Consider the following 16,150-nt stretch of genomic DNA (forward strand, 5'->3'; position numbering starts at 1 on the left):
ATGGACAATGAGTCGCAGTACTCGGGATATTCCTACAAGTCCGGGCATTCCCGCAGCTCCCGCAAGCACAGGTGAGGGGTCGGTGCGTGCCTGGGGGGGTCCCTGGCCCCACTGGGTGCTGCCACCCCGGTGCACCCACCCTGCTCCCCTCTCTTGCCTTCCAGGGACCGGCGGGACCGGCATCGCTCGAAAAGCCGGGACGGGAGCCGCGGGGACAAGTCGGTGACCATCCAAGCGCCGGGCGAGCCCTTGTTGGACAACGAGTCGACTCGGGGGGATGAGAGGGTGAGTTGGGCAGGGGGGAGGGATGGGGTCGGCATCTCTGCCCCGCCACGGGGACGCTGCCAAAGGTGGGAGCTGCCGGCGGGGTGCGGGGGCTCCCGGCATGCCTGGTGCTCCCCGGCGGAGCGGTCGAGCCGGTTGGGCTGGCCCTCGGCTGGCGGCCGGGCTCCTGCGAGCGCGGCGGCGGCGCCGGCGGGGAGGGCGGGCGGGCGGCGCGGGTGCAAATGAAAGGGGACCGGCTGTTGCGGAGCCCCAGGGAAGCAGCTGGGGTGGGCACGGGCTGCCCAGGGTGGAAAACACGCTGGGGATCCACTCCCTAGGGATCCACTTCCTGGGGATCCACTCCCTAGGGATTTAGCTCCAGCTCCTCACTCGACGCCTGCAGGTGACACCGGCTCGGCCATGCCAAGGCGTAGTAACCCCAACCTGGCTCCTGGCAGGATCGCACCGGCAAGCGGGTTGGTGCGGAGGAGGCTCCCGTGCCGCATCCCTCCGCCGACCGCACCAGCCCCACGGTCCCACGGGGGTCCCTCGGCACGAGCGGCAGTGGGGGCGGCGCTGCCATGCACCCCGCGCTGGGTGCTGGCACTCCTCCGGCCGCCGCGGAGCCCAGTCCCTGGCTTTAATCATCTCCCAGCCACCTACGCAGGCGGCTCCAGCTCTTTTCATCTTCCCCCACCAAGAAGTCGGCGCTGGCAGGGGCCGGGGTTTGCGGCGGCTGGGCTGCCGGCGGCTGAGCCTGCCGCGTCCAGCCGTGGCTGGAGTGAGCCGATGGCAGTGTGGGTTCGCCTGGGGATGGGGCTGGGATAGGGACTGGTCCTCCCGGACCCTCCTCCCTTTCCCATCCCTCCTCAAAACTCCAGGCTGTGGCTTTTAGTTTGCTGTCTGGAATGAATTTGCTGGCTTTCCTGCAGAAATTCAAGGGGAGAAAAAACACAATGTGATAAACCCCCAAGTTTCAGGGATGCCAAAGTGCTGTAAAACAGAATGTGAAAGTCTGAGTGAGAGGACAGGCAGACGGACAGGCGCGTGGCTGCGCCGGGGCGGCATTTTCAGCGCTGGCGGTGCAACGTCTTCTCCCTCCGCTGAAACCCCACGTTTTACCTGGGAAGAATCAAATGGGGACGGGTCGTTTCCGCACCCCTCTGGCTTGAGGAGGGGGTTTTCGGAGGGGGTGTCTGGCACTCTGAGCTGCCGGATCACCGGTGACTTTGTCCTGCCCGGCGCAGCGCTGGAGGAGGCAGCGCCCGCCCGCGCGGCGGCGGTGAGGGTGTGTTGGGACGGCGGCCGGGCATGTTCCTTCTGGCCCCACTAATGAGGGGGTTTGCCTGGAAGCAGGATGCTTCCCACTTCCAAAGCTGCTCTCTCCGGTGCCGGAGAGGTGGAGCGTGGCGGCACGGAGCCACGGACGGGTGTTTTCTAGAGGGTCCCGGCCAAATTGCTGCGTCCCCCTACCCGGGGCTGAGGTTTCCACTGTCTAAATGGGGGTGATGGCACCGGGCAGCGCGCCAGGCTTTGAGGTTTGGTGGATGGGAGATGCTGGAGTTGGGTTGGGGCGGGGGGTCCGGCGTGGTCGGCAGCCCCCCGGGGCGCTGGGGAGTGGGGGGAACACGGAGCCGTCCCCCGCGTAACCCTCCCATCTGCCCTCCCCAGGACGACAACTGGGGCGAGACCACCACGGTGGTGACGGGGACGTCGGAGCACAGCATCTCGCACGATGACATCACCCGCATCACCAAGGACATGGAGGACAGCGCCCACCTGGACTGCTCCCGGCACCTGGGCGTCTCGCTGGCCGGGGCGCTGGCGCTGCTCGCCTTCCTCACCCCCCTCGCCTTCATGCTCCTGCCCCAGCTGCTGTGGCGGGAGGAGCTGGAGCCCTGCGGGACACCCTGCGAGGGGCTCTTCATCTCCGTGGCCTTCAAACTCCTCATCCTCCTGCTGGGCAGCTGGGCTCTCTTCTTCCGTCGCCCCAAAGCCTTCTTCCCTCGCGTCTTCGTCTTCCGAGCGTTGCTCATGGTGCTCGTCTTCCTCCTCGTCGTCTCCTACTGGCTTTTCTACGGCGTGCGGATCCTGGATTCGCGGGACCGCAACTACCAGGGGGTGGTGCAGTACGCCGTCTCGCTGGTGGACGCTCTGCTCTTCGTGCACTACTTGGCCGTGGTGCTGCTGGAGCTGCGCCAGCTCCAGCCCCAGTTCACCCTCAAGGCCGTCCGCTCCGCCGACGGGGCCAGCCGCTTCTACAACGTCGGCCATCTCAGGTACGGGGGGAGCGCTGCCGGGGTGGGTTCCCATGTTTGCGCGTGTGCGTGTACGCAGGGGCGCGTGCATCGACACGTGTGCACGTGCCTGTGTGCGTTGACACGTGCACGTGCATTGACGCATATGTGTGCGTGTTGACATGTGCACGTGCCTGTGTGCGTTGACACGCGCACGTGCATTGACGCGTGTGCATGTGTGCATTGACACGCGCGCGTGCATTCACATGCGTGTGTGCGTTGACGTGTGCACGTGCCTGTGTGTGTTGACACGTGCATTGACATGTGTGCATGTGTGCGTTGACACGCGCACGTGCATTGACGCATGTGCATGTGTGCATTGACATGTGCGTGTGCATTGACGCGTGTGCAGTGCCTGCGTGTGTTGACACGTGCATTGACATGTGTGCATGTCTGCATTGACACGCGCACATGCATTGATGTGTGCACACGTGCATGTGTGCACCTCCATAGATGCACATGCATTGATTCTTGTGCATGTACACGTGTGCACGTGCAGTGACATGTGTGCATGTACATGTGTGCATGAGCATTGATGCATGTGCACGGGCATTTGTGCACGAGCATTGATGCGTGTGCACGGGCATTTGTGCACGAGGTGTGCACGTACATGTGTGTACGTGTGTGTGCACATGCTTTGCATGTGCACACACATATATGCACGTGCTTTGATGCGTGTGCATATACATGTGTGCACAGGCACTCGCGCATGAGGTGTGCGTGTGCATGTACATAGGTGCACGGGCATGTGTGCACATGCATGTGTGCGTGTACATATGGGCACAGGCATTCAGGCGTGTGCTTGTACATATGTGCACAGGCATTGATGCGTGTGCATTCATAGAATCACAGAATCATTTAGGTTGGAAAAGACCTTTAAGATCGTGAAGTCTAACCATAAAATTCGTGCGTGTGCACGTACGGACGTGCATGTGCAGTGGTGCACGTACGTATGTGCACGGGCATTCAGGCACGTGCATTCATGTGTGTGCGGGTGCGCGGGTGCACGTGCACACCCGTATTCACGAGTGGGTGTGCCCACGCCGCTGCCCTCCACGGCACCCCGGCATCAGCCGGCCGGAGGAGCTGCGAGCGTGTCCCGCAGCGGGTACGGCCCCGCTCCCTCTGTGGGATGAGACGTCCCCACGGTGCCACGCACTGTCCGTCCCTCCCTCCTCGTCCTGCCCCGGCTGTGTGTGCCCCCCGCCCTCGGCGCGGTGCTAACCAGCTCTCTGTGCCCCACCGTGCCCGGCTGTGTCTCCCTGCAGCATCCAGCGAGCAGCCGTGTGGATCCTGGAGAACTATTACCACGATTTCCCGGTCTACAACCCTGCCCTCCTCAACCTGCCAAAATCCGTCCTGTCCAAGAAAATGTCCGGGTTTAAAGTCTATTCCCTCGGCGAGGGTGAGCTCCCCTTCCCTTGGTTTCTCCTCTCGTTTTCTCTCCTCCTTCCCTTCCCCATCCCTGTGTTTTCCTCACTGGAGGCTCCTCTCGGTTCCGGAGAGCCCGGAGTGGGATCGCCGCAGCCTGGCCGTGGGGCAGGGGGAGCATCGGGCACCCCGCAGCCCCCCAACCCCTCTCTAACCTCACCCTTTTCCCTGCAGAAAACACAACGAACAACTCCACGGGCCAGTCCCGGGCCGTCATCGCGGCGGCTGCCCGGAGGCGCGACAACAGCCACAACGAGTATTACTACGAGGAGGCAGAGCACGAGCGCAGGGTGCGGAAACGCCGCGCCAGGTACGGGGCCGGCGACCGGGCTCCCTGCGGCACCGCGCACCCCATTGCTGCGTGCCCCATGGGGTGCCCCTCCCAGGACCCCCGTGAGGACCTGGGCTGTGCTGGCAGGAGGGAGGGGGGGCTCCTGGGGTCACCTCCAGCCCCCCAGGATGAGGTGTCCGCACTCCTGGGGAAGCGCATCCCAAGCCCGGCTGTTGCGTGGCACAGCCAGATCTCCCCCAAAACTGTTTCGGGGTGGAAGCTGCGTTCCTGTCATCCATAGGTAGGCGGGCGGCGAGTGGCTCCCCCCAACCCCGGGGGATCTCTGGCCCGTGGCCGGACTCTGCCCCGCTGCAGCCACGTCCATGGCTTTCCTCCCGGCAGGCTGGTGGTGGCGGTGGAAGAAGCCTTCACCCACATCAAGCGGCTGCAGGAGGAGGACCAGAAGAACCCACGGGAGATCATGGACCCACGGGAGGCGGCTCAGGCCATCTTCGCCTCCATGGCCCGGGCCATGCAGAAGTACCTGCGCACCACCAAGCAGCAGCCCTACCACACCATGGAGAGCATCCTGCAGCACCTCGAGTTCTGCATCACCCACGACATGACGCCCAAGGTGCGCGGGGGGGGCACGGCGAGGTGGGACGGGCCCACAGGTTTGCCCGAGGGTTTGGTTCAGAGCGTGAGGGCTTGGGTGGGTTGTTTGGGTTTTTTTCCCCACCATGTGAGAGCATCCCCCCGGGAGGACAAGGGGTTGGGGGACAGAGCCAGAAAAGCGGGTGGTAACCCCAAGGGAGCAACAGGCAGCTATGGGAACCGGCCGCACGGGGATGTTTTTCCTGTAGGACCTGCCGAGCAGCTTGAGGCTGCAAAAAAAAATAGGCTGAGCCGTAGGAAGGGGACGTTCACGTGTCCTTTCCCTCCTCCAAGGCGTTCCTTGAGCGGTACCTGACGGCCGGACCCACCATCCAGTACCACAAGGACCGCTGGCTGGCCAAGCAGTGGACGCTGGTCAGCGAGGAGCCGGTGACGAACGGCCTGAAGGATGGGGTGGTCTTCGTGCTGAAGCGCCAGGACTTCAGCCTTGTGGTGAGCACCAAGAAGATCCCTTTCTTCAAGCTCTCGGAGGAGTTCGTGGACCCCAAGTCGCACAAGTTCGTCATGAGGCTGCAGTCGGAGACCTCCGTGTGAGCTGAAGAGGGATGGAGAGGGGTTGGGGGGGAGACCCTCTCCGGACCCCTCCGTCTCGTCCTCCCCATCTCCGCCGGGGCTCAGGGAGGCCACGGCTCGAGGGCAGAACTGCGTCGGGCACCGGGAAGCAGCACCCACGCCTGGCTCCATCACCTACCCGTCACCACTCGCCCTCCGCCTCAGCTTGGCCCCCACTGGGGTGGGCTGAGCCCCTTCTTCCTCCTCCTCCTCCTCCTCCTCTTCCCCGAAACCCAGGTCCGTGTAGCATCCCCCCAGAAGGCGCAGCTGGCGGAGGACAGCGGCACGGCCAGGAAGGAGACGGTGTTTCGGTGCCATAACTCAAGGGCTAACTCTACATGTTCTTCACCAGCGTCTTCAAGCACCATCAGGTCCCAAGGACCTTCTGCGCTTGCCCGTTTTCCACCTGGCAACTGTCCTGGCTCTGACCTTAAACCACCGCCCGCCGTCTGGGGCTGGTTTTTAATTCTCGAGAGTTTTTTTGGGGGGAGTATTTTGCAAACACCTTCGTGATCCGTGGCTGCTATGAAAACCTCCCCCGGCATCCAAGGCACCGGAGCGGTGATGCTTCTGGCTGTAGGAACATCCTCCTCGCCTCTCTGCTGATGGTTTCCATGCTCAGCTCTTAACAAAAGCAAGTGAAAATCTGGTTTTTAAGAGAAGGAGAAGGGTTTTTTAAGTGGTTTCCCTGCTCCCGAGGTGACCCGTGTCCCTGGTCCCGGCAGCATCCCTGTGGGGCTTCCCCACGCCGATCGGAGCTGCAGCCGTGGGTTGCAGGCAGAGCAGCTTAAAATGTCTCTCGGGGTCCGATCCTGGAGCCGGAGCCTGCGGGGTGAATGAAACGAGGGGTTCCTGGCGAGGGTGATGAGGGCTCGTGGCTCAATGAGGTCCTTAATTAACGTCCCGTGGTGGCAGGTGGCTCGTGGTGGTCGCACGGGCAGGGGCTGGCTCGCCGTCGGGGACGCAAAAGCTTTTGCCTTCCCTTGGTTTTGTTAAGGTCGCAAATACCTCATGGATTTATTTTAATTATTTTTTTTTTTCCCCTCTGGATCCCGTCATCCGGCCACGCCGGGCCGGGTCGGGGGGGTCTCGGGGGGTCCGGGGCGGGTTGTGGCTGGGCAGGGTGGGGTAGGTTTGGTCGTAGGAGGTGCCGAATTTCACCCCGGGGAGGCGTGCAGTTGGATTTGCTTTTGGTTTATTTTCTCCTAAGCACTAAAAGGGTCTGAGTTCGCGGCGGGGGGACAACGCCGCCGCTCGGGCCATGGCACGCTGGCCACCTGTGCCACCCCAGAGGGGCTGGGGGCTTCCCCAGTAAGCACCAGTAGCAACATTAAGATGCTGGAAGGGTCCTGGGGGTCCGTCCCCATCCGGGCACCGCACTGCTCCGGGCTGGCTTTCCCGATTTCCAGGAAATCTCCATTTTCCGGGAGTTTCTAACCCCTGCCTGGGCTCCCCTCGTCTTCCAGCCTCTTGAGGCCGAAGGACCCGGGTTTCACCCCCCCGGTCCCCCCGGCTCCGTCAGCGCTGCTGCCGCTGGGAGCCCGTTTTGGGGTGGTTTACTGCAAAAAAGACTTCAGTGCGTGCGAGCGGAGGGGTCGGCCAGGGAGGGGGGATTTTCCACTTGGAGTTTAAGAAGAATAAACCCTTTTTCGTTCGTTTTTTGTTTTGGTGGTTTTTTTTTTTTTCCCCCGCAGAGCCGAGACCTTGTGCATGCGTGTAGAAAATTGTAAAATGTAAAATTGTTTTTTAATATATAAAAAGCTTGTTTTTACAGTTTGCAGTGGAGCGAAGCATTACGGCAGTGGTAGGAAGTTTTGTTGGTTGGTTGTTTTTTTGTTTTTTTTTCTAGAGGAACTAAAATTGTACAAATTTTCTTTTTTTTTTTTATAAAATAAACCCATTTTGACATTATTTTTTTTTTTCTTTGTCTTCCCGCAGCCAGTGCTTTGGGGTGAGGCAGCAGTTTTAGGTCCCAGCTCTGCTCCTGCCTGTACCCCTGCCCAGTCTGGGCAGCTCAGAGCGGGTGCTGCAGTGGCAGGATGTGACCTCAAGGGAGCACTCGGAGAGAAACCCGCCCTGCCCAGGGAGGATGCTCGCTGTGGGGCAGGGGCTTGGGGGTGGTGGGGGCCATGGATTTAGGGTCTATGGGGCCAAGGGTCTGAGGTTTGAGGGGGCAAGGATTTGGGGGTTATGGGAGCCAAGGAGTTGAGGTTTGAGGGGCCAAAGGTTTGGGGTTTCTAGGGCTGAGGAGTTGGGGTTTATGGGAGTCAGGGGTTTGGGGGTTGTGGGGGCCAAGGGCTTGGAGTTTATGGGGACCAAGGGTTTGGGATTTATGGGGGCCAAAGGTTTGGGGGCCAAAGGTTTGGGGTCTAGAAGACCAAGGGTTTGGGGGGTCAAGGATTTGGGGTCTATGAGACAAAGGGCTTGGAGGCTATGAGGCCAAGGATTTGGGGTTTATGGGGCCAAGAGTCTGGGGTCTAGAAGACCAAGGGTTAGCAGTTTGTGGGGTCAAGGATTTGGGGTCTATGGGACAAAGGGCTTGGAGGCTATGGGGCCAAGGATTTGGGGTTTATGAGGCCAAGAGTCTGGGGTCTAGAAGACCAAGGGTTAGCAGTTTGTGAGGTCAAGGATTTGGGGTCTATGGAACAAAGGGCTTGGAGGCTATGGGGCCAAGGATTTGGGGTTTATGGGGCCAAGGGATTGGGGTCTAGAAGACCAAGGGTTAGCAGTTTGTGGGGTCAAGGATTTGGGATCTGTGGGACAAAGGGCTTGGAGGCTATGGGGCCAAGGATTTGGGGTTTATGGGGCCAAGAGTTTGGGGTCTAGAAGACCAAGGGTTAGCAGTTTGTGGGGTCAAGGATTTGGGGTCTATGGGACAAAGGGCTTGGAGGCTATGGGGCCAAGGATTTGGGGTTTATGGGGCCAAGGGTTTGAGATCTGTGAGGCCAAGGGTTTGGGGCTTGTGGGGACCAAGGATTTGGGATTTATGGGACAAAGGGTTTGGGGTTTATAGGGCCAAGGGCTGGGGGTCTATGGGAACAAGGGGTTTGGATCTGTGAGGTCAGGGGTTCGGGGTTTATAGGGCCAAGGATTTGGAATTTGGGGGGGGGCAAGGTTTTGGGGGACCAAGGGATTTGGGGTTTACAGGGGGTGAAGTGCTTGGGGTTTTATGGGACCAGGGCCTTGGGCTGAGCGGCGGAGAGCAGGGGTGGGTGCTCTGCCTCCCCCCGGTGCAGACTGGAGAAATGCCCAAACCCTCCCCGGGGGGACGGGACAAGTCCCGACCCCTTTGCTGGGGGAGCGGGTCCCCCCCACGCACAGCTCCCCGGGGGGGCTGCGGAGCTGCACCCAGCCTGCAGAGCCTGCACCCGCCCCTGGGGCTGCTGCCTGCGGTCGCCTCGCTGCGACAGCCAAGACGGCGGATGTGCAACCCCCCCAGCACCCACCTGCACCCCACAGCCAGCCCAGGGCCCCGGCCCCCCGGCTTGTGGGGGGCTCCCCCCCGCAGCACCAGCAGCGCTGATTCACTGGGACCCAGCGTCGGCGTTTCCTTTGGCTTTTGCACCTTCTCTCCCACCAGCTCAGCCCTGGGGCCCCCCACACAACACCCCCCCACACACTGCACCTTGCGGGAGGATGCTTGCCGTGGGTGGGGGGAGCAGAGCGAAGGGAAACTGAGGCAGATCAGTGCAACAGCCGCGCTGTCCCCAGCAGCGGGCACCGGAGCCGGCTGCCTGCGGGACGGAGGGAGCGGGGGGTGTTGCTGACCCCCCCTGCCAAGCCCTGCAGGGGCTCAGGGACCCCCCCCAACTCCCCATATCCCTGGGGTCATCCTTGCTTCTCCCAGGGCTTGTTACCCACAGGGGCATTGGGGCTCCCTGGGGTGTTTATTTCCAGCCTTCACCCCATCTTCGCCCTGTGATGAGTTCAACTGTCACCTGATGAGCTGCTGGCCCATGGCGGGGGGGGGCGGTGTGATTTCAGTCCTGTGTGAGTTTTTTTTTCCCCTCCACGAGTAAGCGAGCAGCACCCAGAAACCTCTTTCCCGGCCGCCCCGGCGTGGGCTGGCTGCCAGCCGCCTCGGCTCCCTTCCAAGGCACGGGGAAAAAGTGACGCCTGGGCTGGGCAGGGGGGGCTGCCTGTCCCGGCAGAGGAAATCCAGGGGGTCTGGGGTGAAATCCCGCTTTATTGGCTCAGCCATGCCCAGCGCAGGCGCCCCGTGCCTCCGTCCTTGCACCCAGGGCACAGCAGTAATGCCACACGCACAAGCGCGTCCCACGCGGGTCCTCATTCCCACTGAGATTTGGGTCCACCCTTGAGCATCCATGGGAAGGGTCGAGGCGGCACGCGATGCTCATGGCCCCCCCAGGCTGGGAGCAGCATCCTGGCTCGGTCCCGATGCTGCCCTTCGGGGGTGGCCTCGTTGCTCCCTGGGGGGGTCTGGAAGCCACCGGGGTCCCCCGGGAACCCTCAGTTGGCACCAGGCTCCCCGGAGCAGCGGGGACCACCGGCAGCTGTGGGGGTATCAGGCTGGAGAGAAGCAAAATCAGGTGCTGGGGAGGGGGGGGGCTACAAACCCTCCCCAGGGACCCGCATGGGCTGGGGCTCAGCTGGCACCCCCCCAGCCCGGGCACCGGGGTGAAATACCTGGGGCGGTGGGGGGTCCGGCTCACAGAAGGTGGTTTCGGTGTGCTCCGGGGCTGGGGGTTTCTCTGGCCCCTTCCTCTTCTCCTGCAAGAGAAGCAGCGGCTGCTTGAGGAGCTGCACTGAGCATCCTCATCACACCCCCCCCTCCGCTGCACCCCACGGCTGCGATGGATGGGGAAACTGAGGCACGGGCTGGGGCTTGCCCAAAGCCACGCAGGTGCTGGAAAGCGGCTCTCAGCCCTCCCAAGCGTTGCCGGCGAGAGGATCCCCATCAGCCGGGCTCACCTGGGGAGTGGGGATTATCGGGGTCCTGTCGTGGGCAGGGGTGTGGTCCAGGGCTCCCAAATCTGCAATGCAACCAGCCGAGATGTGAATCACAGCGCTGAGACCAGGTCAGCAACGGTATAAGGAGATGTCCCGACCTCGCGGGGCTCGGGCTGACCGCGGCTCACCTGAAGAGTCGCTGGCGGAGGCGGTTCGCTCCTGGCTCCCTGTGGGCCAGGGCAAACACAGGCGTTAGGTACCAGTAGCGGGGCTGAACGGGCTTTGCAAAAAGCCCAGCAAGACCCTCCTGGGAAGAGGTCATCGGCGGGGTCAAGCTGGCAAGCTTTCGGTTTTGATTTGCAGGAGGAAAAAATTGAGCTCGAGGTTTGTGTTAAAGCAGGGAAGGAGAAGCGCCGGGGGGAAAGGGCAGAGCTGACACGGGGAGACACAAAACTGAGCAGAAAAGGGAGTTACGGGTTAAATGTCTGAGCTTTTAAAGCCAGATCTGAGCAAGGGGGAAGCCTCCCCAAAGCGCTAAGCCGCGGCCAGAGGGGTTTCTGGGGACAGCCTCCGGCTGGTGCCGGGGCCTGATCCTGCCTCCCCCCCCAGCACGAAGCCAGGTCCCCCCCTCATGGAGCCGCACCAGAGTAACTGACTTTTTGCAGCATGTCTCGATGTTTTGAGGATGTGGGCTGAGAGACAGCCGTCACCCTTTCCTGCTAAGCCAGCGCGCGGCTGAGCGAGGTGGGGAGATGCAGGTGCTGCGGCGCGGGAGCTCACCTTCCCCCTTGGTCCGCTGGTAGGTGAAGAAGAGCACGAGTAGAGCAACCACCACAAAAATGGCAGGGGACCAGTACCTGACGGGAACAGCCGATGCATTTTCTATGGGAAGAGAGAGGAGATGTGGGCATGCTGCCCGCAGAGGTGGCTGGGGGGGGTGCCAGGCTCCGGGGGGGTCTCTGGGGGGGATGCGGGACCCTCCATGACAGTGGCACATCCCCAAGTCCCATCTCCTCCTTTCCCTGTGGAACTCACGGGTTTTGCTCCCCGGGGTGCCTGCTCGTGTCAGCACGGGGTTGGTGATGGGGCCCCCAGTCCAAAGAGGGGTTGGGGTGACCATTGGCGACGTTGTCGGCTTGTCCACAACCCCGGCATTTGCAGTGGGGTCTCCCTTGGGCTCCGGGATGCCACCGCGCTGCGTAGTGCTTTGATGCCCTGGCTCCTCTTTTTTGAGGACGAGAGCTGGAAACGAGGGTCGTTAATTCACGTTAATGCCTCCCCAAACCAGAACCGCCCCCGAGGAGCAGGAACGGAGCTGCAGAGCTCGGGGGGGCACTGCACCGTGGTCCTGCGCCGGGAGCTCAGCCTGCACCGCAGCACCACGGCGCAGGGAAAGGCAACATAGGAGGAAGAAATGGGTAACCCACGTCCCTCCGGCCTCAGGTGACTTGGGAAGGAGGTGTGGGGCTGGGGAGGCATCGCCTGAGCGGGTTGGCGGATGCAGCGGAGCAGCGGGCGCTGCCATCCCACATGCTGCCGGGGCGGCGAGCGGCCGGGTTCACACCTCTCTCCTGCACGGCTCCGCCGAGACAAACCCCCGCTAACGAAGGAAGTGCTAACGGCGGCAGTGCCGCGGTGGATGCCGGGGCGACCAAGCCGAGGGCTTGTTGGAAGTGGTGCGCGGCCATGCGCTGCCGGGCAGCGTCACGCTGACGCAGCCCCAACGGAGCTGCCGGAGGTTGGGCAACGGGTAGCGGTGCCAGCGTGGACGGGCGCTCGGCGGTGGCAAAACAGGGTCTCCAACCAAATCAGCCCACAAGCACTACACTCCCAGCCGTGAAAGGGGCTGGGTGGTCAGCGAGCATCCCCATCGCTTGGCCAGCAAAGGGCTGGGCAGAGCCCGGGAGGCCAGGGCGCGGGTTTGCGGCACAGCTCGGCGCTGGGAGAGCCCAGGAAACCCCAATCCCACCCCACACACCGGCCAGAGCCAAGCCAAGCAATAAAGCAGGCGGCTTCAGCCTTGCTCCCCATGAAACGGCCGGGCGAGCATCCTGCCCTGCCGCAAAGGGTCCCCGGGGCAGGCATCGTGGCACTGCACCCGCTGCCTTCGCATCACTCCTTCCTCCTCCTCCCTTCAGCCCCACAGATGGAGGGAGCCCCCGGGGCCCCACACCACCGCCTCCAGCCCCACTCACCGGCTCCAGAGCAGAGCACTGCGATGCAGAGCCACCCCGTTCCAACACCTCTCGGCTCCATCCTCCTCTGCCCCACCGAGCCTTCCACCGCCGCTCCAGCTCTTGCAACATCTTCCTTCCCCTTTCTGCCTGACCAATGGCTTCCTGTGAGCTCAAAGGTGTTGGCACTGAAATAGGGTGATTAATGGCCAGAAACCGCCCCGGGGGGTCATTTCTGGGGCTGTTCCCCGGGGTGAGGGATGGAGCCTGGTCAGCCGTCGGCGTGGGCGAAGGAGGAGGTGATGCTCCAGCGCTGCCCCGGGTCCCTTTGGGTCAGTCCCTGGTGCCATCACCGCTGTTTCAAGCCCTGTCCAGGCTGGGGATTGAAGTTACAAGGACAGATTTGATGCCACAGGGACAAATCCCTCGGTAAAATGCATGACCCAGTGAGGTATATATTTTTAATTGATCAACATGAATTTGAGGAACTCAAAAACAAGCCTGTCACACGCTGTGAAAATGCAGAGAACAAACAAATTACTCCACGGGCTCGTCAATAAAGGACTGTTTTCACCCAAAATAATATGCAGACAGAAATTGAGCTCAGATGTGTCTTGCATTTTTATTCCAGTAGCTCCTAGAGGGCTCTCCTGTGCCAGGCACTTCAAAGAAGTCTCCGGTTTCATCCCTGAATAATTTACCATCCGCACAGACAAGACAAAGAGCAGGGGGAAGCGGCATGCACGGGAAGAGGCTTCCCAGCGCAGGCGGCGTCTGTCTGTCCAGCGGCACCGGAAAATTGATGCCAATGTGTGTGTTTTGCTCAGTTGCCGGCTCTGGGGGGATTTGGGGAGCGGGGAGGGTGGGGATGTGCCCTGTGCCCTACTCGCTGGGCACCCAGGTCCCTGTAAGTCCCAGCTCGGGGTGCACCCACGCAGACCCTGCTGCAGGATGCGCATCCCGGCAGGGATGCGGCACGGCACGGGTAGCGGCTGCATCCCGCATGGCTCGGAGAGCTGTTCTCCTCCCTAAAGCTCTGCTGGGAAGCCACCTAACTCCGCAGACAGAGCAGTTCACATACAAATAAAACACATCTACGAATAAAACCTCATCTACAAACACCTCAAAGGAGTGGAGCAGGATGGCACCAGCCACGTTCCTCGTCCTGTTTTCCCCCCAAGCCTGGACCACCTCCTGCCCCCAGACCCTGGCATGGCCCTGCAGCATCTCAGAGGACTGCAAACTCCTCGTTCACGGCACAAAGCGATGCTGAGCACGGTGCCGGGGTGCTGCGAGGTTTGGAAGGTGTCCCCCCCGTGAGTAGAGAACGCTGGAGAAGCAAACAGCACCAATACCGCAGCCTGAACGTCTGTGCCTGACCAAAGGCACATGTGTTTCCTTATTCAGCTCTCTACCACCAAGTGTTATTTTTGCTTTCTCTTGGTTTAGCAACCAAATGAAGCAGCCAAAGTATTTGCCAAGTTTCAAAGTGTAGCAAAAAGAAAAATAAAAAATTAAAAAGGGCTTTAAAAGGCTCCTCGAGTTTTCCCATCCTCTCATCCTGAAGTTCCACACCATGAGGTGGTGCAGGGCGAGTCCCAGGAGCATCAGCTCATGTCCTTGCAGCAGGAGGGCTGGTTTGCAGCCACAGTTTTGATCCATGTTCCTTGGTCTGGTCAGGGAGGGCAGAAATAGGAGCTCAAACCTCACGTAGCTGCCGAAACACGGGCAGAGGTCTGTGCCAGATGAGCCAGCACTTACGGGACGCTTACATCCTCACGTCGATGGCCGGGGACCGCTGCCGACAGGTAAATCAGAGGCAGCAGCAATGGGGAGGGAAGGGGGGGTGCTGCAGCCCCACAGACCAGGGCCGGGCAGAGCGGAGCACCACGCTCAGAGCCGGCTCATGGGTGCACCGGAGCCGTGCCGAGGCTGCACCGGGGGGTCTGGCTAGCTGATTGACGAGTAGATGCTTTTCTCATCCTGCTCCTGGCACCCCAGCATGCTGTTACCCATCTTCTCATCATCCGTCTGCAACTGCAAAGAGACAAAAGCTTTGCTTGGGCTCGTGGGAGCCAATCCCTCCGTTGGCGAGAAAGAGGGGACCCACGGGCTTCGCTTGAAGCTCTGGACCCCAAAAAAACACGGTGAAGACCTGTCTGTCCGTGCCCCTTGCTCCAGGGCTTATGTCTCTCACCCTGGGGTCTTGCCCATCTCCTTGCTTGGCGCTGGAGCCCCTCTGGGGGAGATGGCCGTGAGCACTAACTCACCTGACCCGTAGCCTGGACGGTGAAATAGATGGTTTTGGAGGTCTCCATGCTGGGGTTCAGCGTCTTCTTCGGGTCGTCTTGCTGTGCATTAGAGAAACTATTCAGGTGCACCTGGGGAAGGAGTTTTAAAAAGCATTCCCAGGGCTCAGAGCTGGCAAAGGGATCTCAAAGCCTGGGTGAGCCATAGAAGCCAAGTTTGGTGGGGCTGGGGACAGAGACCCCGGTGATGCACCGGGAAGTGCAGGCAGGTGGCTGTGGCCATGCCAGCTGCTCTTGGGCAAGCCGCAGCTCTGGCATGTCCCCCTTCAAGTTCCCAAGAGGAACTAACAGACAAACCCGGGGTTGTCCAGCTGCCGTCCTTCCTCCCCGTCCCTGCCACGTGGCCCCCAGGCCATCTCCATCCCGTGCAAGGACCCCCGGTCCAGGCACATAAGGATGGGGACGAGCCTGCACAAACTCACCTGCTGGGAAGAGCCGACTTCGGCATACACTGTCGCGTACTCTGCTCTGGCCTCTGCAAGGAGAAAAACGCGGAGAGTCAGCGAGGGAGCAGGCTGCCGCAGCCGGGAAGGGGCTGTGGTGGATCCCCTTGACCCGCAGTGCCGCCGGGATGCTCCTCGCCAAGGGTTGGAGGGAATCCTGGCTTAAAGTCTGCCGGGCTCGGGTGAAAGTCCGGCCGTGCAGGAGCTGCAGCACCCGGCAGCCCCTCGGAGCTGCTGGAGGTGTTTGCTGTGGGTCTGGGTCGAGGTGAGCATCGCTTCTCATCCCACCGTCTCTCTGCCCTGGCCGCTGCGGGAGCGGGGCGCTTGCTTCTAGCTCAAAGGACAGCAGTCGAAGGGACTTGCTAGTGAAAATCAGCTTTTTTTATTTAAATACAAGATCCCCGGCTGCTTTTGGAGGATGATACGTGTTTGTCTCTCCTTCATACATTGCCACCATTGCAGCAAGCATTAGCGTCAGCTCGTTCTTTGGCTCATCAAACAGAGGGGGGAGAGAGGATTTAAATCCTTCATAATCCCATTTTTGGGTCAAAATTTCAGTGCCTCTCATTTGAAGAGCTGCTGCCAGCCCCACAGAGGAACAACCACGCAGGCTTCAGCCCGTGCAGAGAGGAGCGCTTCGGGGAGATGTTTTGCCCATGGTTCCCAGTGGAAGAGCTGGATCCAAATTATCGGCCGGGAGGAGCTCACAGTCCAGGTGCAGGGTGTGCCCCGACATCCCGCTCGGGCACACGCAAATGCAAAACACAAGGCAGGGACTCCCCGATTCGTGTCAGGTTTATTTCAGCTTACAGAAACAATAAAA

The 16,150-nt window shown here is 61.2% G+C and overlaps 1 protein-coding gene across 2 annotated transcripts; it reads left to right on the forward strand.

The window, feature by feature from the left end:
* Positions 1-5,474, forward strand: VANGL2 (VANGL planar cell polarity protein 2). 2 transcript variants are annotated; one of them, XM_059832347.1, is made up of 7 exons: positions 1-71; positions 165-285; positions 1,936-2,543; positions 3,830-3,966; positions 4,167-4,302; positions 4,666-4,897; positions 5,212-5,474. In XM_059832347.1, exons 1-7 carry the CDS (start codon positions 1-3, stop codon positions 5,470-5,472), a joined length of 1,566 nt encoding a protein of 521 aa, XP_059688330.1. In that variant the 3' UTR covers positions 5,473-5,474. The 2 variants fall into 2 exon arrangements, with proteins under 2 accessions (XP_059688330.1, XP_059688331.1); XM_059832348.1 differs by having other exon boundaries at positions 3,830-3,960.
* Positions 5,475-16,150: the final 10,676 nt, after the last annotated feature.

The sequence above is a fragment of the Gavia stellata genome, chromosome 33 (assembly GCF_030936135.1).
Source record: "Gavia stellata isolate bGavSte3 chromosome 33, bGavSte3.hap2, whole genome shotgun sequence".
Classification (NCBI taxonomy): domain Eukaryota; kingdom Metazoa; phylum Chordata; class Aves; order Gaviiformes; family Gaviidae; genus Gavia; species Gavia stellata.